The 27,831-nt window shown below is 37.1% G+C and overlaps 1 protein-coding gene across 3 annotated transcripts in view; it reads left to right on the top strand.

Annotated features, from left to right (window-relative positions):
• DNAH11 (dynein axonemal heavy chain 11) overlaps positions 1 to 27,831 on the top strand; it is a 213,708-nt gene that overhangs the window by 25,852 nt on the left and 160,025 nt on the right. For 2 of the 3 annotated variants that reach the window (XM_070727462.1, XM_070727463.1), the window contains exons 9-25: positions 819 to 935; positions 6,496 to 6,633; positions 6,726 to 6,850; positions 7,717 to 7,912; positions 8,456 to 8,560; positions 12,940 to 13,335; positions 14,605 to 14,937; positions 15,059 to 15,313; positions 15,419 to 15,588; positions 17,545 to 17,767; positions 18,490 to 18,606; positions 18,702 to 18,788; positions 19,640 to 19,798; positions 24,241 to 24,324; positions 25,052 to 25,210; positions 26,402 to 26,524; positions 27,473 to 27,595. In XM_070727462.1, the coding sequence (XP_070583563.1) occupies positions 819 to 935; positions 6,496 to 6,633; positions 6,726 to 6,850; positions 7,717 to 7,912; positions 8,456 to 8,560; positions 12,940 to 13,335; positions 14,605 to 14,937; positions 15,059 to 15,313; positions 15,419 to 15,588; positions 17,545 to 17,767; positions 18,490 to 18,606; positions 18,702 to 18,788; positions 19,640 to 19,798; positions 24,241 to 24,324; positions 25,052 to 25,210; positions 26,402 to 26,524; positions 27,473 to 27,595 (2,910 nt within the window). The remainder of the gene's footprint in view (positions 1 to 818; positions 936 to 6,495; positions 6,634 to 6,725; positions 6,851 to 7,716; positions 7,913 to 8,455; positions 8,561 to 12,939; positions 13,336 to 14,604; positions 14,938 to 15,058; positions 15,314 to 15,418; positions 15,589 to 17,544; positions 17,768 to 18,489; positions 18,607 to 18,701; positions 18,789 to 19,639; positions 19,799 to 24,240; positions 24,325 to 25,051; positions 25,211 to 26,401; positions 26,525 to 27,472; positions 27,596 to 27,831) is intronic. The other variant, XM_070727464.1, reaches the window with a different exon arrangement.

Here is a 27,831-nt window from a genome sequence, read left to right on the forward strand (position 1 = left end):
TGATGCTGCTGTTCTTTTATTAGCAAATCACAGCAATTTTATAATATACTCAGGAAGATTTTTTAAGGGAGCCCTGTTTAGTATAATTTATTAATTTGATATAGTATAGCACAATTACTCTTATGCGACTTGTTTGATTTAAAAGCTAATATAAATGAACATAAGAATGGCTGCTACAACTTAAATTAGAATATTAAATAATAAAGCGTGAAAAAATGGCTGGAAAAATAACTTGATACTGAAAGATAAGCAATGTTTATCACTGCTTGACTAGTTCAGGTTATTTCTCCAAGAAGAACTGCTCAGATGTCATTCAGGTATACACAGTGATAAGCCCCACCCAGTATGAATAGGATTGGTGATCCATTAGGACGTTTTGATGGGCTCTGGAGTTCGGCGCAGGCGGGCTTTGTTTAAAATGAGACAAGCCTGACTTTTGAATTTGGGGATCCTTCTGTTTCTTTTAAGAGAAACTCAATACATGATGTTCCAAAATACTACAGCTGTAGTCAGGTATCTGATTGCCAAGTACAGCTTTTTCCTCTTTGTGAAAAGATCAGGGTAGTACAAATATTTTAAGGCCTTTGAATCCTGGATACTGTTCTTTTTGTCTCCTAAAGTTGTGAACATTACAAACTTTATTCTCCCTTTGTCTGCCATTTCTTCTCTATTCTTGTCTGATAGAAAGTTAAAGGAAAGAGAATCATTAGCATGTTGGCACTAACTTTCTAATTTATAGTGGTTATTTCCTTTCTTGATAATATAATGTAATTATTTTTAATCTTAAACCTATGTGCTATGGATTTTGTCTTCTACAGGAATTTGAAGAAGACTACGCTGATTTTAAACATAAAAATTTGGAATTTGAAAGGCATCTTGGAGCAATTTTTTGTGTGGCTTTTCTTGATTGTTCAGGTTTGGAGTCAGCATTTAAGGTAATTACATAAAGCATAATAAATGAATGTCATATTTTGACTGTCAGATTTATATTAGATTATTATTTTACACACACACAGACACAAATATGGAATAATATGCTCTGAAAATGTTTTACATTGAAATGGTGCATTGGGTGTATATTTGCAATAATTAATTAGAATGGCAGCAACATTTTAACAAAAGAAATGTCAAGAATTATCTCAGGTAAATGATAATGTACTTCATCATTTACCTTAAGGTACTTTAATGTACCTTAAGTTTATGTAGACTTAATTGAAATTTCAGCATTGAAGGCACTACCTGTACTAGCAGGAAAAAACTAATTTAATGGCAGAGGATTCTTCCATATATCCTGCCATACATCTTCCCTAAACTCTTCACCTTACAACTGATCATGAAAACTATCCTCTATGTATATTTAAGTGAACAGATTCTATTTGTTGTGTTGATACGTATGGAGGAAAAGTTCTCAATCGTTTGCTGTAAAAGTATTGTTTATTTTTGACTTAAAAGATGTGAACAACGGAAGAAGGGGGAGATAATACTTTTAATTTTTTTGACATCTAAGAACTGTTATCTATAGTCAATGGCCAGCTGTAATTTTTTTGTTCTTGTTAAAGAGTTTAACCTTGTGTTCTGTTCTGGTCTATTTGACCCGAAACAAAATTTGAGATCCTGTAAAAAATTTTCCCTGCAATATCTGAAACTTGAAATTACATGGCTTTGTCTCACTTGAGAGTTTTTATTTTGTTTAGTTTTTGCTGGACGCAATTACTATACACTTGTACTGTTCCCGGGTCTATTTGACCCGGTCTAAAAAAATGTTGATTTTAGTTACTGTAAGTGTTTTTTTTAATACCTATTGCATTAGTAAACTATATGTGAACATGCTTGATCATAAACAAGTGAAAAACGAAATTAATTTTTTTTCCAGAAAAAGGTAATTATACACGTGTATTGTTTCGGGTCTATTTGATCTGAATAGTTTTACAGGTCTGAAACTTGTGATTAATTGATTTTTACAGGTTTGAAACTTGTGATTGATTTACTTTTCTTCATTTGAGGGGTTCTTACTATGAGTGTGTTTTTTGGGGGGTGGGGGAGATTTTTTGGTTTACCTGTTGCTACCTGCTGATTATTACACTTGTACTGTTTGGGTAAATATTGACTTTTATAGGTCTGAAACTTGTGATTGATTTACTTTTTCTCATTTGAGGGGTTCTTTTTATGAGTGTGGTTTTTTGGGGAGAGGGGATGGGGTGGGTTTGGTTTACCTGTTGCTATGTGCTGATTGTTACACTTGTACTGTTCGGGTCAATATTGAATCAGCATGTAGCAACAGGTAAATCAAAAAAACCTCACGCCCAAACACCCCCCCAAAAAACCCACACTCATTGAAGGGAACACCTTATTTAAGCCTGTTTGAATATCTATATGTCAAATTCATTGCTCTTTGACAGCATCCCAGCGGCCGATAAGGTCCCACAGAGTTGGCCTTCTCCGGGTCCCGTCGACCAAACAATGTCGTTTTGCGGGCCCCAGGGGAAGAGCTTTCTCTGTGGCGGCCCCGGCCCTCTGGAATCAACTCCCCCCGGAAATTAGAACGGCCCCCACCCTCCTTGTCTTTCGCAAGTTACTCAACACCCACCTATATTCGCCAGGCATGGGGGAATTAAGACATCTCTCCCAGGCTTTCTTATATTTTATGTTTGGTATGTATGTGTTGTATGGTTTTTTAAATTGTTGGGGTTTTTTAATGTAATTTTATTATTAGATTTGTTCCATTGTTATACTGTTTTTATTGTTGTTGTGAGCCGCCTCGAGTCTTCGGAGAGGGGCGGCATACAAATCTAATAAATTGAATTGAATTGAATTATCAAAATCGAGCGAGGTAAGACATTCAATAGAAAAATCTAGCTGTTGAACTTTACCAAGGGGTTTTAAAGCCATAATAATTTTGAATGGTCATTGTTGTACGTACTCCTGGTCAATTGGAGGATGCTGAAGAACTTGAGGACTCTGATACAGATAGTGTTTATGAATTAGTGGTGGGCCCGGGGTTACAGGTAGTAGAACAGGTGGCAGGCCAGCCACAGGTTGTTGCTATGAGTCCAGAATCTAGCGAGGAAGTATCAGACATTCACTGGGTCAATGCTAAATTCAGAAGGATCCAAAAACATAAGGAACAGGTGTTTGGAAGACGATATTAAGGGCAGGAATGGGTTAAATACTGGAGTGATGTATTTGGTAAACATAGAAACATAGAAGTCTGACGGCAGAAAAAGACCTCATGGTCCATCTAGTCTGCCCTTATACTGTTTTCTGTATTTTATCTTAGGATGGATATATGTTTATCCCAGGCATGTTTAAATTCAGTTACTGTGGATTTATCTACCATGTCTGCTGGAAGTTTGTTCCAAGGATCTACTACTCTTTCAGTAAAATAATATTTTCTCATGTTGCTTTTGATCTTTCCCCCAACTAACTTCAGATTGTGTCCCCTTGTTCTTGTGTTCACTTTCCTATTAAAAACACTTCCCTCCTGGACCTTATTTAACCCTTTGATATATTTAAATGTTTCGATCATGTCCCCCCTTTTCCTTCTGTCCTCCAGACTATACAGATTGAGTTCATTAAGTCTTTCCTGATACGTTTTATGCTTAAGACCTTCCACCATTCTTGTAGCCCGTCTTTGGACCTGTTCAATTTTGTCAATATCTTTTTGTAGGTGAGGTCTCCAGAACTGAACACAGTATTCCAAATGTGGTCTCACCAGCATTCTATATAGCGGGATCATAATCTCCCTCTTCCTGCTTGTTATACCTCTAGCTATGCAGCCAAGCATCCTACTTGCTTTCCCTACCGCCTGACTGCACTGTTCACCCATTTTGAGACTGTCATATATTATCTGTTTCGCCTCCTTCTGTCTAATTTTATACACCTCCCTATCAGCTATACTTCCAGACTCTTTATACCTCCTATAGGCAGCCTTTTTTTCATTGACTATAGCCCTTACATCATTGCTAAACCATAGCAGTCTCTTCTTCCTTTTACCTTTAGTTATTTGTCTTACATACAGTCCAGTGGCTTTTAAGATGGCCTTTTTTAATACCGTCCACTGGGTGCTCGCTCCTGCCATTTTATCCCTCCCCTTTAATTCATTATCTAAATATTCCCCCATTGCATTAAAATTTGTTTTTCTGAAATCCAATACTTTGGTTGCATTATAGGATTGCTCACAATGAGTTTTTACATCAAACCACAAACATAGATGGTCACTGCAACCTAACATCAGGGTGGAGTTTCAATGTTGTAGGGCTAAAATGAAAGGTGTTTCTGTTCAGCTCCCAAGCAAGCAAATGCATTCTGTGTTATTTTACAGTCATTTCTGCTGTTTTTGAATCATGCTGTGAGTACATAAATCTTGTTAAACGGAGGAGGCTGGGAGGAATGCATGTGGAATGCAATTAAAGATAACGGGAGGAAGAGGAATGTGCTAGTATGAACTGTATTTTGAATACGGAAGGGAAGAGAATAAAGATGGAGTTTCTTTGTTTATGAAATACTGCATTTAGTAAGAGTTATTTGTAATAGCTAAAGTTCTACCAGAAACCAGAACAGTCATCAGCTTAACAAATGTGGGTATATATCTGAGACTGGACTCTATGTTAATAGTTCAGACATAATTTTAGCTAGATCTTGATATGAGTGCTCTATATTCATTCTATGCTTTGTTTTAATGTTATTGGGACAATGGATTACTTCTAATAAATCAAGGTTTATTTTAATCAAAAAGTCAATATGAAGTGGTCACTTTCAGGGTGAATTGTAATATAGACACAGGCTATATGTACAAAATTCCAAGAAATTATAATATGATTGACTACACTGGTATCAGCTGGGGAACCAGAATGTATGGGTTGCATTTTTCATTGTTTACCATATTAAAAATTAAAATTGAAACATTCACTTCCTTTACCATCTTAAAATTGATGGGATTTAAATATTGTATTGTTTTTTTATATTAGCTGGCAGATACCTGAGAGGGTCTCTTATAACTACCAGTTCCAGGCAAAAATCTATTATCTGTGTCTTCATTATCGGTTTATCCAAACAAAGTTAGTTAAGCAAAAATAAGTACTAAAAAGCTAATTACATATCAAATAATAAAACTGAGTGGAATTGCTGTAAATGTGTGTTGCTGGGGTGAAAACTCAGTCTCCTCCTCCTCCTCCTCCTCCTCCTCCTCCTCCTCCTCCTCCTCCTCCTCCTCCTCCTCCTCCTCCTCCTCCAGAACAAATTATTTGAATACAGGTAGTCGTTGTTTGGTGACTGTTACACCAGAATTGAAAAAGCGACATCTTGTTTTTTACACTTTTGATCATTGCAGCATTCCCATGGTCACGTGATCAAAATTCTCGTGCTTGCCAACTAGTTTATATTTAGGATGGTTGAAGTGTCCTGAAGTCACTGTAATCACATTTTGCGACTTTCTGACAAACAAAGTCAACAGAGAAGCCAGATCCATTTAATAACCATGCTGATAACTTAACTCTTGCAAGGAAGGTCATAAAATAGACTAAAAATCATTTAACAACTGTCTTAACAACAGAAATTTTGGGCTCAACTGTGGTCATAAGTTGAGGACTACCTACATACTCTTTAGTCTCTCAAAACATCTTGGGCATGTATGGTCATTCAATACCATATTTCAATGCCTAAATATAATAATACATTCCAAGCTTTTGAGTTTAGAGAGAATTAAATTAAGCAGTTCCAGTCTGATGTTTGATATCTTGCATAATTTCATCATCTCGATAGCCATTTCATATTTTTCAACATAAGAGTAGCCTTTTCTGCTATTGATTTTGTACGTGATAATATTTTAAAGCAAGCACTTGCTATGTTTAACTTATTAAGCCTATTTTATGAGAAGATATTTGTTAATAAGTTCATTAATGTTAGTTATATGCTTTAAAAGTGCTATGCATTCATAATATGAATGATGTATTACCTCTATTGACATATAGCATATGAAATAAAATCTTGGTATTTTATCTCTTTGTCCTTAAAATGATTCCAGTTGTGGAATGACTTTAATTGTTAGTTGTTATTATCTCTTTTTATTGTATGCTATACGGAGTCACATTCTGTGAGATCCGATAAATAAATAAATAAATAAATAAATTTCCAAGTAGCTAGTGCTGCTTTGTAAGTAATTAAAATGTCTGTTTTGAAGAGTTACTAATGTTTAGGTAGAAATGTAATTTAGATGGAAAATGTAATAAATTTGTTTTTTATATATAGCAGTTAAACTCAAAGAATGGGCAACAAACACTATGAGTTCTCGTCCCATCTTGGGCCCAAAGCCAGCTGTACTGAAAAATGGGCATACCATTCCTAGTTTAATTAAACACAATTCATTAAGCAAAGGACATATGTTGAATGTGAACAGTCTCCTCTTGTGCTCCAACTTCCATGTATGATATTTTGATACCATTCTTTCCAAGCTGGGAAAAAGGAAGATTGACATAATCACGTCCTTTATTTATACAGCTTATAACCATTCTTGGATCTTTTCTGGAGAAACCAGTGATTTCAGAAATGTTTAGCACAAATTATAAGATCTTGCTACAGATGTTTGATGAAGAATTGAGAAATTGTAAATACTTGTATGATGAACACATTAAACAGGTATGTGGCAGTTTAAGAGCAAATGAGTCCATTTGCATGTCTCACGAGATATCTTTTTAAAGAATTACCCACCTGTCCTTTAATAATTACAGGAGGAAAAGGGGAATGAAGTCCTAAACAAAAACATGTCATTTACATCAGGAAACCTTAAATGGTCTCGAGAAATTAAAGCCCGCTTGTTGTCATTTTGGTCAAGCTTCTCATTTCTTCCCCAACAGTAAGTCAATCTTTTCGGCAATATGAAATATTCAGGCTGGCTGGGGAATTCTGGGAGTTCACACATCTTAAAGTTGCCAAGGTTGAAAAACACTATGATAGAGCAGGGGTCCCCAACCACCGGGCCGCGGACCAGTACCGGGCCGCGGGGCATGTTGCACCGGTCCGTGGAGTCAGCAGCTGCCGGCCCTCATGCCGCCACCCCCTCCCTCCAGCGCTTCGCCTCCCGCCGGGCAAGAGGCCTCGGGAGGCAGGTTCTGCCGGCCACAGGACGATGGATGGGACAGAGGGGCGGGAAGGACCAAGAGGCTCAAGCCTCTTTTGGCTTCTGCCGCGGGGCGCTTTTGCGTTTTGGCTGGGGGGAGGCAGGAGGGCCAGCCTGACCCCCTCTCTCCAGTGCTTAGCTCCCGCTGGGCAAGAGGGCTTGGGAGGCAGGTTCTGCCGGCCACAGGACGATGGCGGGAAAGAGGGCCGGGGAGGACCAGCACCCCCATGCTTAATCCCGCCCCCAACCACGCCCCTTTCCGCCCCCACTGGGCCATAGAAAAATTGTCTTGCTGAAACTGGTCCCTGGTGGAAAAAAACGTTGGGGACCACTGTGATAGAGGATATTATGTTGAAGTAAAAAGCAATTGAAATTCAAAATGGAAAAAAGGTGAGAAGATGGTACATTTCTTGCTTTTTCAAGATATTTTCAAATACCTTGAGCCAGGCTCGAGTGGCACAATTAAATACTTACTACAAACTATTCATGGAGTCATGTTTACATTCATATTTTCATTAAACAGCATACATTTTGCAGATACAAATCAACAAGTTTATTTGACATGACCATTTGCTAGTGTGATATTATGTCTTCCTTTTTAGAATCCTGGAAAATTTTGAAGCTACTTTAATTTATCAGAAATATATAGAATTTTTGAGATTACTTGACCACTATGAAGATCAGATCTATTTTAAATGGAAATCCAAGGTGGATGATATTTGTCTGTTTAATTTAGACCAACCTTTGATTAAGCAAAATGGTAAAGATGGTCTCCTTACTGTGAATTTTGATCCTAAGGTATGACAAGATATGGTATGGAATGAATATTTTAATTTTCTAGGTATGGTAGCCTGATGAATAATACTGTAAGCAAAAAGTAAAGTCTATTGAATTCTATGCAATTCAATGCGGGTTTTTTAAAATGCATGTTTAATTTTAAAAAACAAAGGAAATCTGTTTACTAAGATTAGTTTTTGAACTGCTATAGGAAGAAAAAAAATATATATATATTCTGAGTACCTATCCAGAAAGAGTACTATATGCATTTAAAAGTATTGGCACTTTTATTTTCTACATAAATTAGTCTTTTCAATAACAACTAAAAGGAAGTAAATTCTATGTGATTCAAGAAAATTATGGGACTCTCATTCAACTCTATTGGCCTTTGGGGGGGGGGAAGCAGGATGTCAACATATTAAAAATTATAATTTAATCTAACTCATAATTGAAATATTGTAATAAACATAAAAATTAAAATTATCACAAACTTTCTCTGGAAATATAAACTGAATATCTAACAATAAACTATTTAAAACTAACATAACATATATTTTGTTTCAGCTGGTAGCTGTTTTAAGAGATGTGAAATATCTCTTGCTGATGGACCAGCCCAATATTCCAAGTTCAGCATTAGAGTTATATAAGAAAAGGAGAACATTTGCTAATGTATGTACTTTTAAAGATATGTAATTATTAGTTTAACAGATTAACAGAGTTGGAAGGAACCTTGCAGGCCATTTAGTCCACCGACTGCCTAAGCAGGAGACCCTACATCTGTCTCTACCTAGGATCGAACTCACAACTTCCTCATTGTGAGGCAAGAGCTCCACCTGTAGGCCACAGCAGCTGGTTGTAGCTTACATTATTTAAGTTATTTTCCTTTCTTATTATTACAAATGAAATGGAAATGTTTATATTAGCCTTTCCCAATCTTGGTGTCCCCCATTTTAGAGAACTTAATTTGTCAATATTTTCAGTACTGAAAATGCTGCTTAGGAAATTTTGAAATCTTAAATTTATATGGAATCTAAACAGTAGAGAAAATTGGTCTACATGCTGGTTTCTTTCACTATTATGGTGTAAGTCAGGGATAGATAATGTCTGGTACATGGATCCACTTCAATACAAAGCTGGCTGGGTCAAACCATGTCCATGTCTATGTCCCTCTTCAGAGATGTTTACCCTTATAATACTAGTTATAAACTATCCCTGCACTATTTCTGAAACAGCACAAATAGGATTGGATCTGTTCCAGTGATACAATTCAATTGCCGTATTTTTCAGAGTATAAGACTCATCTCCCCACACCCAAAAGAGAGTAGAAATGTCACTGTGTCTTATACACCAAATGCAGTCATTTTGTTTGCTGTCCTGAAGCCTTTGCAGAACGTTCTTGGGTACTGGGGATGGCAAAAATGCCCCAGTTTTTGCACAAAAATGGGGTTGGCAATGGGTCTGGACAGCCTGCAGAGAGCTCCTGGGGACTGGGGAAGGCAAAAGTACCTTCTGTTTTGTGAAAAAATGGGATAAAAATGGCTGATTTTTTTTTAAAAAAAATCAGGGATATTTTTGCCATCCCCCAGCACCCAGGAGCTCGCTGCAGGCTTCCCACCTAATTTTGGCAAAAAAACCATAACAGCCTGTATTTTGCAAAAATGGGACTGTTTTTGCCTTCTAATTACTCCATCTAGCATGACTAGAGGAGGAATTCTGGGGGTTGAAGTCCACTAGTCTTAAAGCTGTCGGATTTGAAGACTCCTGGGTTAGGGATTAGTGGAGAAACGGTATTCAAACTTGGCAAATGTAAGACTTGTGGACTTCAACTCCCATTCCTGAGCTAGCATGACTAAGAAGAAAATCTGGGAGTTGAAATCCACAAGTCTTAAAGCTGTTGGGTTTGAAATTTGTAAAAAGTGTACATGGTTGTAAACAGTAGAAATCTTTGTAAAAATTATACTTCTACACTGGTATTTTATTAAATAATATATTGCTACACCATTTGGTTCAGAATACCTTTCCCCTTGTTTTCCACCTCTAAAATCTAGGTGCATCTTATACTGCAGTGCATCTTATACTCCGAAAAATACAGTAATTTAACAACTGGTTCTCCCTAATGACCATCTGGGTAGATGTGGCTGTGGGGCGGGATCATGTAACTGAGTGGGCATGGCCAACTTGACATCACTCATGGCAAGGTGAGCCAGTGTAGCCAGCTCAAGCGGCAGTGGCAATGTCTAGAACCTTAATGCAGAATGCAGCAACAGCAGTCTGCTTTTGTCACAGTACATTTGTGCTCAAGGCAGCCGTTGCTTGCTTCGGGCTCAGAGCTGTGAGCCACATCCGGGAAGCACTGTGGTGGAGAGAAGCTGTTCTTGCTGGATCTCGCTGTCAGACAGTCAGGGTTTTAAAAAGATTTTTTTTCAGTGGGAAACAGCAGGTGGCTACTTCCGCCCTTTGTTTGTACAGCTGGGCATGCCTTGATTGTTCCAAGAGAGGCGCGACCGACCACTATGGCCCTCGTGGCCTGCCCATTGACCTACCCATGCCAGGAGTGAATGGAGCAGGGTTGCATTGTGGCTCTGCGTCCTAATAGGCTTCAGGAAGAAGAGGGGACCCCATCTCCCCCATTGTGAAGTGCACTAAATTTCACTGTGCAGAGCAAGGCATTGCAAATGGTAGGCACGCCACTTCAGCCATGAGGTGGCAATACAGTGATAGTGGCAGCAGGAGTTGGATCAGCAAACAGGCCATGAGGCAGAGACAGTGAATGCAACAGGACAGTATCTCAGGACAGAGAGCAGGTCATCTGTCTCCCCAAGTGACTGTGGCATGCCCAGCTACACTAACAAAGGCCAGAAGTAGTCACTCACCATTTCCTGCTCCAAAAATATTTCTGCTTCTTTCTGCCCAGTACTTGCTGGATGTAGCTCACAGATTAAAACCCAAAGTGACAGGAGGCAGGGCTACCTTGAGTGTAAATGTACCACGACAAAAGTGGAATGCTGATCCATCTTTGTACAGTACAGGGACACTTTGCTCCTGCACTAAGGTTCCCATAACTTCAGCTGCACCTTGCTGCAACAGTACCATTAACTTGTTCTAGACAGCAACGGCTGCATTACTCTTTGCACCACTTCTTGTACCACCCTTGACGGTGGAGATTTCCAGCCACCTCTGATGTGAGTCTCCCTCCCCTGCTATCGCCCTTACCTTCACAGGCCAGACAAGGAATGCCTGGGAGGAGACGGATGAAGAGTGGGGCGGGGGCTAGCCAGTGGTAAGATTAGCTGGTTCACCAAACTGCACAAAAATGTAACGACCAGTTCGGCTGAACCAGTGTGAACCAGTTGAATCCCATCACTGATCTGTTCCAACCACTTCATGCCTTTATCCTCAAAAGAAAGATGAAAATGGGAGACTGGCTATTGAAACAACAGTGGTACCCCTACATAAGAACGCCTCTACTTAAGAATTTTTCTATATAAGAACTGGATGTTCAAGATTTTTTTGCCTCTTCTTAAGTACCATTTTCTACTTAAGAACCTGAGTCGTAAAAATTTCCCAGGAAATTTGAGAGCGGCATGAAGGGCCAGCCAGTTTCCTGCCATTCCCCCTGGGTTTCTCTCTCTGGTGCAGTGTACGGGAGGCAGCCTCATGCCAGGTGTATGGGAGGTGCATCTCCTCCTTGCCACCTCAGAGTCCGTCTTTGTTTTTTTAAGCCTTAAAATTTTGGAATTTTTTGATTCCCCTCACCTCACCTTCTTCCTTTGGCAGCGACTGTCCTCTTCCTCTTTTTCTTCCTCCTCCTCCCACCCAAATTCCGAGCTTTTATTTATTTCCTAATGGGTTTTCACGCATTATTTGCTTTTACATTGATTCCTATGGGAAAAATTGCTTCTACTAAAGAACGTTTCTACTTAAGAACCTGGTCACAGAACGAATTAAGTTCTTCAGTAGAGGTACCACTGTATTGTGGTAAATTGATGGCAAGAGCCATGTGCCAAATGAAACTTTGTCATTTCTTTTGTTATGGGAAAAACAACTAATGAAATATTGTTAGATTGATAAAATTTCCTTCTGACATCAACTCAGTTTGGAGTGAAACTAGGGATTGCCAAATCTAGTTCTGTCACGAATATTTAATTTTCTATAATACATCGTTACTAAATAAGGGTTATGCAAATGTTAGAATCCTTTATCTCTGGTTTCGCTTTCCATTAATATGAGTTGCTTTTGGTCTTCTGTTTTTGTTAACAGCTGTAAACTTTATCTGATAGGCAATTGTTTGAAAAAATATTGGGTACTTATTGTTATGCATATAGCAATACTAATTTTAATTATATTGGTAATTATAGCATGAAATAGTCAAAAGGTTAGAAACAAACTTAATCTTCAGCAATAGAAGGAAATGCTGTAAAAATGAAGTAATAATTCAATAGTGTGAGTAACACCTTCAAAAAAATCTTTTTTCAGAGATGTCTGCCGCACGAATCCCAGCAACCGGTTCGGTCCCACAGAGTTGGCCTTCTCCGGGTCCCGTCGACTAAACAATGTCGTCTGGCGAGACCCAGGGAAAGAGCCTTCTCTGTGGCGGCTCTGACCCTCTGGAATCAGCTCCCCCCTGAGATTAGGATTGCCCCCACCCTCCTTGCCTTTCGCAAACTCCTTAAAACCCACCTCTGCCGTCAGGCATGTGGGTTTTAGATTGATTGTATGCATGTTTTTAATATTCTGGGGCTGTTTTTTATGATTTTTTTTAGTTTAAAATTGTAATTGGATTGGTGGGTATTGGATTTGTTATTATGTACTGTTTTTACCTTGTTGTGAGCCACCCCGAGTTTGCGGAGAGGAGCGGCATATAAATCCAATAAATCTAATCTAATCTAATCAGTCATCCAGGTCATGATTGTCCCAAACTGCTTTTTTCCGAGAGGCAACTGGACTTTTGAAGAAAGCACACTTGGGACTTTTATCAGACAGGAATTGGTGTAGCCTTTATGAGAAACATTTAAATTTCTTTTTTCCCTCTCTTTTTATATAAACAGTACACAGGAAATCTTGAACTTGTAGTCCAATGGTACAACAAAATTAAACAGACTGTTTTGGAGGTAGAATATCCTCTGGTTGAAAAAGAGATTATAGCTGCTGATAATCAGCTAAAAGAAGCAGAAGAAAATCTCACCTGGCAGAAAGAAAATTGCTGGGAATATATTGAGTGTATAAAAGCCAAAGTTCATGACTTGGAACAGAGACTTCAAAAGTCAAAGGACAATATTAAGACTATCCAACAAATTATGAAGTCTTGGATGGAACAGCCTTTCTTTTCTAGAAAAGATAATAGAAAAGAGGCTTTGTTAAATCTAGAAGACAAAGAAAACAAAGTTACTAAAAAATTCATGACATTCCAAGAAGATGGTTGCAAGATGCATAAACTTGTAGAGGTAATATCTAGCACCAGTTTTCATGAGAATACAGTGGTACCTCTACCTAAGAACGCTTCTACTTACAAACTTTTCTAGATAAGAACTGGGTGCTCAAGGGTTTTTTTTTTGCGTCTTCTCAAGAACCATTTTCCATTTAAAAACCCGAGCCTCCAAAACTGTAACTGAAAAAGGCAGGTAACTGTGGGGTCTCTCTGGGAATCTCCTGGGAGGAAGCAGGGCCACCACCCTCCCTGTGGTTTCCCCAATCGCACACATTATTTGCTTTTACGTTGATTCCTATGGGAAAAATTGCTTCTTCTTACAAACTTTGCTACTTAAGAACCTGGTCATGGAACAAATTAAGTTTGTAAGTAGAGGTACCACTGTACAATAACATTTGATTTCTTCAAGCTTTTATAGACACCTCTATGCTAATGTGTACATCTGTTTAAATATGACTATCAATGCAGTGTGAAAAAAATTGCTTCAACTTTTCATGTCATTTAACCCATAAACAATTATCAATGGGTGTTGTGATTCAGCCTGAGGCTCCTCAGGGAACGGCTGGAACTCTGCCGGATCCATGCTCAGAGGGGGAGGACGATGAACAGGAGGGGGAGGACCAGGCAGAAGAGGAAGAGGAGGAGGGAGAGCAGCCTGAGACCCCCGGGGGGGCTCTCCCCAGCGAGTAGCCTGGATTCATTAGATGAAGACGCCCAGGCTATCATAGATATGAGGCAGAGACGGGCAGCCCAAAGAAGGGGCCAATTAGCAAGGTATTTCCATCCCTGAATTGGTAACAGTTGGGTTTGGGTGTGGTTCTCCTCAGCAGGGTTGAAAAGGCAGGCCCGCCCTTACTGTATTGTGGAGAGTTATCAATTGGGAGTCCTGTGACCTTGCTTCGATTCTTGGCGTCTCTGATCCTGGATTGTGGCTTCGAAGGCTGAAGACTTGGGGGAGGCGTGGGTTTTATTACCTCCAGTGTTGTTTTTGCCAGCAAGAATCCTGTTTTATTGCCTGGCCGTCGTGAAACCTCTGTGAAGCTTCATAACATTCCTGTCTGTAAGAACAGTTTTTGTTACCTGTGTTTGCTTTCAAATATATAAACTGCCTTTGCTTTTTACCAGTGTGTCTGGATACTCTTTTTAGTTGGTGTTGGCGTCTGGGGGACCCAGACAGAACAATGGGATTGACTAGTAACAGATTGAGAATTATCCAATTAATTAACTTTTTGAATGGAAATTGTGACAATGGTAGACTTAATCTATTTTGGGGTATGTATTTTAGGAAAACCTAAAGCTCCTTAAAGCTGACCCAGATTCAGATTCTTGGAAGATTTACCTGGAGTTTGTTGATGACATCATTGCAGATGGCTTTTTTAATGCCATAAAGTATAATTTAAACTTCTTCTTGGAAGACACAGAGAAAGCCTTAAAGCCAGCACCATTATTTCAAGTTCAAATGATCTTAAGTGCTGTAGATATAGAATTTAAACCTTCACTGGACAAAGAAGCTGGTGATGGCTTTTATGATTTAATAGATGAACTTTTAAGCAATATTTTCAAAACATCTGCTCAAGTGAAAAGAATGGCATTACACCTTGAAATACAGCATTATCAGGTAATATATTTTATTAAAATAAAAATAAGGTCCATGATTGTATGCATTACACATGTAGTTGAAGGACGGATTAATCATATTAAGTATGGAATATAATTTTATCCCCTTTCCCCCCCTTAAGAATGACATGGATGATATATCAGAGTTATCCACTATCAGGGAAAAAATTATGAACAGAGTGGCAGATGTTATTACTGAAGCCATCAACTTCAAAAACTCTCTCGATTGTTACGCATATCTCTGGGTAGATGACAGATCAGAATTTATGAAACAATTTCTCTTCTATGGTCGTGTATTGACTTCTGAAGAAACAGAGATAATTACAGATGTTGGCACATCTGATCAACACCCAACTGCTGAGCAGTTTAAAGAACAGGCAAGAAGTGGATATTTTTTTCTTAATTGATATTTGAAAACTTTACTCCCTACTCTCCCATATGAAATTAAACTCTTGCTTTTTTCCAATATTTATTTATTGTAGATTGACATATATGAGCATCTTTACATTCAGATGAGCAAATTTGAAGATTTCAGAATTTTTGAAGGTTGGCTTAAAGTGGACTTGAAACCTTTCAAACATAGTTTGCTAAATCTTATTAAGAAATGGAGCTGGATGTTCAAAGAATACCTTGTGAAATTTGTCATTGATAGGTAAAATATTTTTTGGTGAAATTATTCCATTGATAGGCTGGGGTGGCATGTGTAAATGAAAAGTTAACTAAAGAGAAAATAAAGATGTAAGTCACAATTCTAACTTCATCCTTGTGAACCTTTTAAGCTTGTATAGGTACCGTACTCCTTCTTTAGTAACTACCTCATTTACTAACCGTTCACATGATGAAAAAGTAACTTTAAGAACAATTGTCACATTTACAAACTTTGCAGGTCTGTAAAGCACACCAAATCTGAACTAAGATTATAAACTCAGTCCCTTAGTGACCACTTCCCTTAACAACTAAATTGCCAATTGTGGTCACCAAAGGAAGACTACCTATTTCTAAATCCTTCCAGGACTTGCCATTATATGTTAATATTAATGCAGTAGTAGAAAATATTAAATAAAAATTAATAGAAATTAAATAAAGGAAGTAATTTGGCTAATGATTCAGAATGAATTAAATTTCTTCTCCGACACATGCCATTTTAAATATAGAAGAGGAACTTTTATAGCAGGAGGTAATATATAGTCTCCAACCTCTAAATCCATTCCTCCAGCTTTGGGACTTTAGAATCCAAATAGGCACCTGCTACATCCCAAGATGTAATAATCTTTACAATCTAAAGTATTCTGTGCAAGTGCAATTTACTTTTGAAGATTCAAAGCCAGCTAGGTGAGTTTGGATTTAGCCCTTTTCTCTACACTCTAAGAAGAAATAGCAATGTCAAATTATTTTTAAACATGCTGCCAAGAAGGCAGTTTATTTATTTATTAATTATTTACACTTATAGGCAGTGTTCCCTCTAATTTTTTGGGGGGGTGGGCGGAAAAGTATAGTGTCTGAGCAGCAGTCCCTTTGGGACTGGGCGGCACAGAAATAATAAAGAAATAAATAAATAAACAAACAAACAAACAAACAAAAAACCCACCCTGTTTTGCCTCAGAGAATTTCAAAATAAAATACTGTACTGTGTGTCTATAACAGTGAGCTCATAATAGGGCAACTCTATCAATATCAAAATGCCACTTAAATAGTTGAGCTAGTTTCAAACTAGATTTTTATTTTCTTTCTCTCTTCCTTACTCCCATTCTTTTTCTTTCTCTTTTCCTTCCTCTCTTTTTTCTATCTGTTTCTCTCTCTTCCTCTCTCTCCTTCCCTCTCACTCTTTCCCTCTCGGCTTCTGGGCAGGTTTGAAAAACTCTGAGTTGATGATGATTTTTAAGTGAGCCATTGCTCACTGCTCAGCTTAGAGGGAACTATGCTTATAGGCTGCCCAACTCCTTCTGGGCTCTGGGTGGCATACGACATGTAAAAGCCATATAAAATAATCTAAAACCCCATTTAAAAACAATCATCCAATGGCCGGATCAGATTTATCCACGGCCCCAGGCCTGCCGGCAAAGCCAGGTCTTAATAGTCTTCTGAAAGGCTAGCAGTGTGGGGGCAACATGGACTTCAGGAGGCAGCTGGTTCCAGAGAGACAGAGCCATGACAGAGAAGGCCATTCCCCACAGTCTTCAACCGACAATGTCTGGCTGACGGGCCACTGAGAAAACCAACCCTGTAGGCCCTTACCAGTCACTGGAGTTATTGGCAGGAGGCGGCTCTGAAGATAGTCTGGCCCTAAGCCATGTAGGGCTTTATAGGTGATAACCAACATCTTGAATTGCACCCAGAGACTGATTGGAAGCCAGCACAGCTCACGGAGTGTAATGTGGGTGTGACTGCATTCTGGATCAATTGTAATCTCTGAATGCTTTTCAAGGGTAGCCCCATTTAGAGTGCAAAGTATCAAGATTGCAGTCTTGATACTTTGAGATAAAAGTGACTCAAAGGCACCCATCTCCATTTGTTTACAAGCAATTAGTCAAAATAATTGAAAAAGATATTCATATATGGGGGTGGGGGAGAGACTACTGCAAATTTATCTCTTTTTTTCTTCTTCTAGCTTATCTGATCTGGAAGAGTTTATTAAAATGACAAACCTTGGACTCCAAAAACAATTGTCAGAAATAGATTATAATGGACTCATAGACATTATGTTTCATCTCTTGGCTGTCAGGCATAGACAGTCAGCTACTGATGACCTTTTCGAACCTTTAAAAGATACCATTGTACTCTTGGAAAACTATGGACAGAAGATGCCAGATCATATTTACATTCAAGTAGAGGTATCCCGAAATTTCTACTTTTGATTCTGCTTAGAAGCTTTGAATTTTGTTGAACCTAATGTTCAGTCTTCCAAAATATTACTGAGATGTAGAAAAAAGATCTTACTGAATTGTACTTTTAATGTTATCTGATTGCCAAGATGGTCATGTAGAAATACCACATATTAAAAGATGAGGGTGATTTTTTGACATTTTAATTATTTTTTTTTTTAAAGTAGCTTTTTACTTTTTCACAATTTTCCATTTTCTTCTCCTGAAAACCATATCAATTTTTATTTCTTTTTATTGGCGCGTTTCTATTCAAATTCAGTGGCATCAATTGGAAGCTTTAAAAAAAAGATTCAGGAAAAATATGCAGGCTACAAGCTGTGATCGCATCCCTATTTTCCAGCATTTACTTTCCAAGATATTGTTTGGTCTCCTTTTCTTTCAGGGAGTGAGGAGGAGATTGGCATTATTTGTCAGTTATTCCATATTCCTATATTGAAGGTGTTGTGACTTGTTTTTAAATGAGTTTTCAAAACAAGTGAAAAATTAACATTAATTGTAGTTGAGTTTGAGCCAAGTAGTTTTATATGCTTTATGTACCTGTCATCATTATATTTATGGCAAAGGATTCCAGCTTGTGGGAACAGCCGTGAGCATCCCCCATGCAGTTGGCAGAATGTGAAAAGGGAATCTAACTGAGCTGTCTTTATATGGTTTGTTCTTTGATCTTTTAGGAATTGCCTGAAAAATGGAATGCAACCAAAAAACTTGCTGTGTCCGTGAAGCATGAAGTGGCTCCTTTTTTGACTTCTGAGGTCACTATTCTTAGAAAAAAATGTGCTGCTTTTGATGTAAGCTGAAATCATTTTTAAAGCAACACCCACAGACATACTTTTATGGGGCTGAGATTGTTGACGTAAATTTATTGCTTACTTTCTTTCAACAGGGAAAGCAGATAGGATTCAGAGAAAGATTTAGAGCAGATGCTCCCTTTCATTTTGGTGCCCAAAACCCATATGCACTTCTTGATAAGGTAATGGAGAAATATTAAAGGGGCATGTGATGCTGATAATCTCTCATTACAAAATGGAGATTTCTATTGACATATTGTGCAATTCTTACAGAGCATTAATTTTTTTTTTCTGTTGAGCTTGATAAGTGCTATGTTGTATAAACTGGGCAGCTTAAAATGTGTGTGATTGTTTCCCTGAAGGTACGCCAAAACGAGGACAATATGTCTGGATTATAAAACTGCATTCTTTTTCTAAAAAAAGCCTGTTTTACAATATGTTTGTGATTTCCATATATTTTTTTAGGTGTTCGCTGAAAATTATGTTAAATTGAACATAATTTTCTACCTGATCAATCTGATCTTCAATTTTTTAAATCATAAATCAAAGCAGCCTCCCTTAATCTAATGCATTTCAGATATGTTGAAATACAGCTCCCAGAAGTCTTAAAGTTGTCTTGCATCAGTAGGCAAAAGATACTTAAATAGTGTTATGTAGAATAATAATAATTTGTTCATTCTAGCTTTATTCATAATTAAATGAATAACCTAATAAATATTAAAAATAGATAGTGATTTTAACTATGATTTAAATGCTTATCTTTAACATTATATGCACAAATTCCAGGGTGTATTGATATATAGCTACAGCTGTTTAATTCTAAAGAGGTAGAAATTTAAATGAAGGAAATTTAGTAGTTCTATGAATTTGCTTATAAATGAACCTTGTTTGTATTTTGGAACTAAAATAAAATGAAATATAGACTAGTTAAAAGTAATACCCATAGAATATCTACAGTATGTAATTATTTTTGCCTTCAGTTTCTACTGCTTTGAATTACAAATGAAATGTTCTAATATTTTCCCTTTTGTAGGCAAATCTGGAACTAGAAAGAATGGAAGAAGAAATGTTGCACTTACAGGAATCTGCCAACCTTTTTGAAGTGGCTGTTCCAGAGTATAAACAAATAAAAGAATGTCGCAAAGAAATAAAGTTGCTAAAGGGAGTGTGGGATATTAATATTTCTGTGACAGTAAGAATACATTAAGAATATTATTTAATTCTCCAAAAGCAGTGTAAATGAACTAGTTATTATTATGTTATTAATATAATGCTTTGAAACACTTTGACATTTCAGAGTCCAATATGAATAGTGAAGTGCAAATATCAAATTGTCATTTTAGAAGCAGATTTTAGGGTTTGTTTTAAACAACTTGTTCTTAGACTGAGTTACTAAACTGAAAAATGCATTTTAAAAAAGTAATTTAATTTTAAAGTAAAAAAATTACCCATAAATGTAATTCCTTTGAATTGAAAAAAGAAATTAAAAAATTAGGGGAAAAGACCAGGATATAATAATAAAAAAGAAATAATAATGCTTTTCCAGCAAGAACTTGTGGGTCCATAAAATAGAAAAAATCATAGAAAATGAAGAAGATGAATTGCTTTGGGACTTTAGAATCCAAATAGGCACCTGCTACATAACACCCTAGACTTAACAATGGTTGTTAAGAAAGACAAAAAAAAGTCTGGATAGTAGATGTGGCAGTGCCTGGAGACAGCAGAATAAAAGAGCAAGAACTGGAGCACATAACAGAATATAAAGATCTACAAATAGAAATAGAATGACTATGGAAAAAGGCAAGCAAGGGTACTACTAATAGATGCTTTGAATGCAGTCTAAAATAACTAGGGTACCACCTGAACATCATTGGCATTGACAAATTCGCCATCAGTCAATTGCAAAAGGTAGCTTTACTTGGAGCAACTTCCATCCTGCGATGATATCTGCCAAACATCAAGCATCCACATCTGCTTAAACCAAGTCTTTGGTAAGGATCAACAGGTAGACAAAAATGCCAAGCTCAGTCTGAACATCTGTCTGACTGTGCGATGAAAAATAGCAACAACAATAATAATGATAACATAATCAAGAAATTAGAGCTTCCTGCAATAATGTCAGAGAACCACAAAGCACTTCACTGCTTAGAACATCGTACATTTTAAGAAGTTCCTGGTTGATAATTAGCTGAAAGCAACCCATATCAACCATCAGCACCAGTTAATGATATTTGTGATATATTTTTAAATGTTCAGTTGTCTGAGTTTCGTGTTTTCATTATGGTCATCATATCATCATCATTGTCATTATTGTTCTTGTACAATGAATTTGGAATCTAGTTCATAGATACAGTACATCTAGTCCAGCATTCTGTGTTATTCCAATCAGATGCATTAAGAAAACAGAATATGGGATGATAATCCTCTTTCAGTGCGACTTCCTAGAAACTGATATTTAAATATTTGTGCTCCATGATCCAGAACATAGCAAGTAGTCCTCAAGATTAGTAGCCATTGGTAGTCCTTTTCTTTGTAAAGTATCTAAATGGGTAGTGTTGTGAGTACTCCTTGTCCATCTCTGGTAATGATATATTCTGAAGAGGATGAGTCAGGCCCATCTTGGGACCCTGAGCCAATGGTGTTACCAGCTGATGCAGAGTGAGAGTGAAGGAGAAATAGACCTGAATGAATCTGAAGGACCAACATATGTGGCAGATATTTCAATGAGGGATTGGTCCGAGTCAGAGGATGAAGGGGACATTAGAGATAATGAGCCACTCTTAGATGCTCAATTCAGGAGATTACAAAGTAGACACCAACACTTGTATGGTAAAAGGAAGTAGTTTGTAGTTTTAACTCTAGGGCAGTAGTTCTCAACCTTTCTAATGCCGCGATCCCTTAATACAGTTCTTCATGTTGTGGTAACTCCCAACCATAACTCTAGTACCAATTCTCCCAACAGAACTTTTGATTGGTAGAAGAGTCAGAAGGACATCCCCACTGTAAACGCCTGATTGGTTGGATTATAAAAAGGCACCAGAATAGAAGCTTTAATTCCTAACACCATGGGAAATTTCTTTTTTCCCATGATCTTTGGTGACCCTGGTGAAATGGTTATTCGACCCCTAAAGGGGTCCCGACCCCCAGGTTGAGAACCACTGCTTTCGGGGTTTGCTGACCACTCCCAGCAGGTATAAAATGGAGGCCTTCTGGGTAATTCTGGGTTAAGTTTCATGGATACTGTGATAGATCTGGGGTTCCAGAAATGTTCCCCAAAATACCTGATTTCTGCTCTGCAAACTTCATGTCATAGAAACTGCCTGTTCTACCAGAATGTACTACTATGTACTACTATGACAATTAGCCCTATCCCTGGCGTCTTTCCCGGAGGCCTATCTGATAACTCTGCAGCTGTGAAAACCTATTTCAGTGAACTTTCAGAGACTGACTTTTGCTTGTAAATGTAGCCTTTTCATATAAAGATTGTAATTCAAAGCTTAAATTGTGGTTTTTCACCTTTTGTTTCAATCTGAATAAACCCGGACCAGAACAGGTAGCAACATCACATGCAGGTACCAACCTCTATAAGAATTCAATTAAAAGCAATAGCAATACCACTTAGATTTATACACTGCTTCACAGTGTTTTACAGCCCTCTCTAAGTGGTTTACAGAGTCAGCATATTGCCCCCAACAATTTGGGTCCACATTTTACCCACCTCGGAAGGATGGAAGGCTGAATCAACCTTGAGAAAAGCTTTATTAGTCCTTAATTTCTCCACATTCTGGTTTTAGTGGGTGATCTTAATTCTGGAAAAAGAATAAAAATCTTCCCTCTGACTCTATTATCCTTACCTTGTATAATATTTTCTTTTATTAGTCTTCAAAATCCTTAAATTCTGACATATTGTTAGGAAAATTCTAGCCCCCCCCCCATTTTTTTGATTGCCTTTTTTCCTAATTTCCTAATATTATATAATGTGCAGTTATAATTTTTTTAAAAAATGTAACTATAAAATAGATTTTTGGATTGGGTATTTACAAAAAGGAATAACTAGCAATTCCATAAATGTTTTCAATGAATTATACAAGATACAGTGGTACCTCGAGATACGAGTTTAATTCGTTCCGGACCTGGGCTCTTAAGTCGAGCAGCTCTTATCTCGAACGACTTTTCCCCATAGGAATTAATGTAAATAATTTTAATTGGTTCCAGCCCTCAAAAAACTCACAAAGTTAGTCTAAATTATGCAGAAAGACATGTTTTTAATGAAGAAATGTACATGTACATATAAATGAATAATGAAGTTTCTTTCACTTAACTTGTAAACTTTCTTAAACTTTTAAATTTACATATGTTCAACTTCTCTGCCACCCAATCCTGTAGGACAGAGGTCCCCAACCCTTTTTGCACCAGGGACCGGCTTTAAGCGATCAAGAGAGGAATGGGTGAATGAATGGACGGAGGGTGGGAAGGAAGGAAGGAAAGAGGGAAGGGACAGGAACAGAGGAAGGAAGCAAGGAAACTTATGAAAGGGGAGAGTAAGAGAGGAATGAGTGAAGGGAGGGAGGGAGGGAAGAAGGTGGGAAGGAGAAAGAAAAGAAGAAATAGAGGAAGGGAAGGTAAAAGAGAGAAAGAAAAAGAGCAAGAAAGAAAGCAAGCAAGCAAGCAAGCAAGAAAGAAAGAAAGAAAGAAAGAAAGAAAGGGGGAAGGGACAGGAACAGAGGAAGGAAGCAAGGAAACTTATGAAAGGGGAGAGTAAGAGAGGAATGAGTGAAGGGAGGGAGGGAGGGAAGAAGGTGGGAAGGAGAAAGAAAAGAAGAAATAGAAGGGAAGGTAAAAGAGAGAAAGAAAAAGAGCAAGAAAGAAAGCTGCAAGCACCACCCCGAGCCCCCCAGGCCGGCTGCAACCTTTTAAAACACGCGCGCCGCTTCGCAGCTGTCTCCTGAAGCCGAACGCGGAAGTTAGCATTTGGCTTCAGGAGACAGCTCCTTGGCGCTTGTATCTCGAATTTGGGCTTGTAAGTAGAACAAAAATATCTCTCCCCTCCCAGCTCTTATCTCGAGTTGCTCTTAAGTAGAGCAGCTCTTATGTCGGGGTTCCACTGTATCTCCCAATCATTTTGGGACTACTCACTTTGAATTTAGACCTGACTAATAAATAGCAACTACCACCTCCACTCTTGTCCTCTTTCTCTTTTTCCTCCTTTGCTTCCTTTTTACCACTTCAAATAATTTGACATTAATCCTTCTCAATGCTCATTCCTAACTTCATGGATAAGATAGTTAAAAACATATAGTGATTTTTATAGTGATTTCCCAATACAAATCAGTGACGTACCCTATTTTTTAAAAAACGTCATTATAAGGGTCATTGAATGTTAAGCTTGTTCATGACTTTGTATAGTGGTTGCAGAATACTCAATATTGATATTACTTAATGTAGCTTTGGAGGGGAGTCGCAGATGTAAAGAGATCATAGAAATTATACTAGCAATTTGCCATCATGGAAGCAAATAAGACAATGTAAAATTTCTGTTCTTCAAGCCCCTGCAGCATTGCCAACTACATGGCTATGGAAGTATTTTAATCTTTGTCAAATGTCACTGACATTTCAATGTTTCTGTTGTTTTAGAGCAGCATTGATGACTGGACCAAAAAGCATTGGAGAGAGAGTAATATAGAACAGATGGAGGTTGAACTCAGAAGATTTGCAAAGGCAAGTACTACAACTATTACTACCCTTCCCCATTTATTCTACTGCTGCTTTACCTGCTGTTCACATATATGATTAACATCTGTGTCTCTTACAAACAATTTTTTGCTGAATTTTCATACAAGATTACCAAATCTGTACAAAGGTTTGGCATTCTTTTAAGCTTTTGAAAGATTTTATTTAGAAAAATGGGGAAGCTTGGTTAGTACCTTTTAAATGCATGTACTATGATGCCAAGCATTTGCAACATTTTCTTACAGGTCATTATCGTTCACTCATTTAGCAATCATTTGAACTTACAGGGCAACTGAATAAGTCCTATATATAATCAGTTGTCCAAGTTTTAGCTGTTGTAATGCCCCTATGGGCATATGATAGTAATCTGTGTACTGGATAACTGGTCTGGATTTCTGATTGTTGCTGTATCTTATGTGATTAGGATTTGTGATCTACTCTGCTGCCCATCAAGCAAAGTCAGTGGTCGTATCTGGTCCTCACTTAACAATCTATACTGATTCATTGAAGTATTGGTAACGAGATTATTAGAAATTCCATCGCTAAGTAGCAGGGCCACATGAATGTCAGTTTTCAACCACTTCGTTTGGTGATGGAAATTTTAGATCCAATATTAATGGAAATTTTAGTTCAAAATTTAGTTCATTGAGACTAAAACATAATTGGATTAACAGGAGCTAAAAGACACAAAATGTTTTATAATGTTTTCTCTTAGGAGATATGGACATTGGATAAAGAGGTTCGTTCCTGGAATGTATACACAAGCTTAGAATTAACTATTAAGAACCTTTTGACATCTCTGAGAGTTGTAATAGAGTTGCAGAATCCAGCAATTCGAGATCGACACTGGTATCAGCTCATGGAGACCATAGGCGTAAGTATTTTTCTAATTTCATTGTAAAGATTCCTAGATCTTTGATCATACCTGTCATACAAATAAATTGGAATATTTTTTTTTGAAATTATTATTTTTAAAATGTCCTTTAATATTATAATTTATATTAATAATTTTGAGCCTTCTTTCTCATAACAGGTACCTTTTAGCTTGAGTTTCCTCCCAGGATCTGGAGTAGACCTGGGCATTTTATGGGTCTTGGGCTATACTTTACCCTTTGGCTGTCCCTGTCCAGCCCTTGTGAGAGTAATAGGAAATTAGAAATCAAATATAAATAAGTATACATCATACACACAATACAACAACATTTAATTTGAAAGTTGCATACCATTGGTTTTTTTAAATTTAGATATGTGCATGCATGCATGCCTATGCACCTTCATTACCCTATTGGTTCAATCTTCTACAACAATCCATGTTTTTCATGTGTCTCCCTGGGAAAATTAGTTGTCCACCCCTAATCTGGGTGGTTTCTACTCTATTTGTGTTTCATAAGGCCTTGCTCTTTATATAGGATCTACAAACAGTGGGTATATAATTTTGCCATTCCTTCTTTCCGGAATATCTCCTTTTATGCTGACATTATTATTTTAAAGTTCTCTTATTTTTTTGGTAAAGATTCTAGAATTGTTTGGAGTAGGTATTGTACAGTTAAATTGAAAGATAAATAAAATACCACTGCTTAGAAAAGAAAATTTGTAATTCAACTTGAAATGCTGTTACTAACTACTCCTTTGCAAATGCTACAGAAACAATCAAAAGACAGAATATTATGTTTCTGACTGATTTATTGTATTGATTTTATTGTCTTTTCTGGGTTTGTTTAGCTTTTTTGATGCTAATACATTTATAACGGTTCCTTGGTGCTCTTTGAGCTAAGTTGTTTTCTTGCCAATGCTTCATTACCCAAACTAGATAACAACCTCAGTGCTCATCAATGCACTGATAATGTTATGTAGTTTGGGTAATGAAAAAAACAAAGAAAACAGCTAAGCTTGAGGGCATCATTTCAACCTTGAGCTACAAATATTCTTCATTGGTAGTACATTTATTTTAGACTTTTGATATCTTTTGCTTCAACAAGATGAAAATTGTATCACCAACTAATTTTTCAGCATTATTTCTTTCTTTGCTTATACTGGAATGCACAATATTTTATTGCCTTTTCAGGTTCAGTTTTCCATAACTGAAGATACAACTTTAGCTAATCTACTGGCACTGAATCTGCATAATGTGGAAGATGAAATCCAAAAAATCGTTGACAAAGCAGTAAAAGAACTTGGAATTGAGAAGGTTAATCCTCTTTCTTTTCAGGATTCTTTCCAAAATTTTATTCTGAATGTCATCTTGGATTTTAAAATTATTCAATTCTTAGTTTAAATAGAAATGAAGCATTAGAATTTTATCTAGAACAGTGGTGAAATCTATGGGTGTGGCTTGATGGACACAGTATGGCTTGGTGGGGAAGAATATTGCAACATTCCCTCCACATTCCTGGGAGAAGGATATTGCAAAATATCCATTTCAACCCCACTCTGGGACCAGCCAATGGTGGTATTCACTGGTTCTCTGAACTACTCGAAATTTCTGCTACTGGTTCTCTATAACCTGTCAGAAACGGTTGGATTTCACTCTTGATCTAGAAAGATAGACAATATTATTTATTGTGACTTCTATTTATGATTCCTTTACATTTTCAGTTGTACAATTTTACCGATGCACAGTCGAGAACATTCTTAAGTGGACCTGGTGAAATTTTACATTTAAAATTTTAGATATAATATAAAATTTCCTTACAAATGGTGATTCCTATTATGAAAGAATATACATAGGCATGTTGCTGTATTGCTAAATGAAACTGTTGTGATCAAATGTATAATCAGATTAATACTACTTTTTGCAATTTTATTAATGCATTCACTTACTAGTATTATAAGATGCATGAAAGATGGAATTGAATAAAATTTTGAATTTGAATTACTTTGAATTTGAATTCAATTTCACAATATCCCATTCCCAACGTAAAAAAGTTGCTATAAGTGCGTATTTGAAATATTTAGTAAATTTGAAGTATTATCAAATGTTGATCACTTGAGTAATGCACAAAATCTCTGATATCAATAGTATATAAATTTCATAATTCATGGCAATTCATCACAGGTGAATTGTATAAATATTGATTTAAATAAACATTGCTTTGGTCAAACTATTTCTAATCAAATTTTGCATTATGTTAACTAGATTCTGATAGAAATTAGTCAAACATGGGCTGCTATGGAATTTTCTTATGAAGAACATTTCAGAACCAATATTTTCTTGCTGAAAATGGATGAACAGCTTTTTGAGACTTTAGACAATAATCAAGTAAGATCTGGTTTACTAATGAATAAATGTGCTTGTTGCTGAATTACTCACATCTCTGTTTTCACAATTTTATTTACAGTGAATCTTAGCTGTCCCAGATGTTAGTCTGTAAAATTATATGTGTTCTTGACTGTATATGGTTTAACAAAAATTCCTGTCTGTGTAGGAGTTTGCAAAATTACAGGTCCTTGGTGTTTCTCTTATTCTCCTAGATAGTATGGAATCATTTAATAATA

The sequence above is a fragment of the Erythrolamprus reginae genome, chromosome Z (assembly GCF_031021105.1).
Source record: "Erythrolamprus reginae isolate rEryReg1 chromosome Z, rEryReg1.hap1, whole genome shotgun sequence".
Lineage (NCBI taxonomy): Eukaryota > Metazoa > Chordata > Lepidosauria > Squamata > Dipsadidae > Erythrolamprus > Erythrolamprus reginae.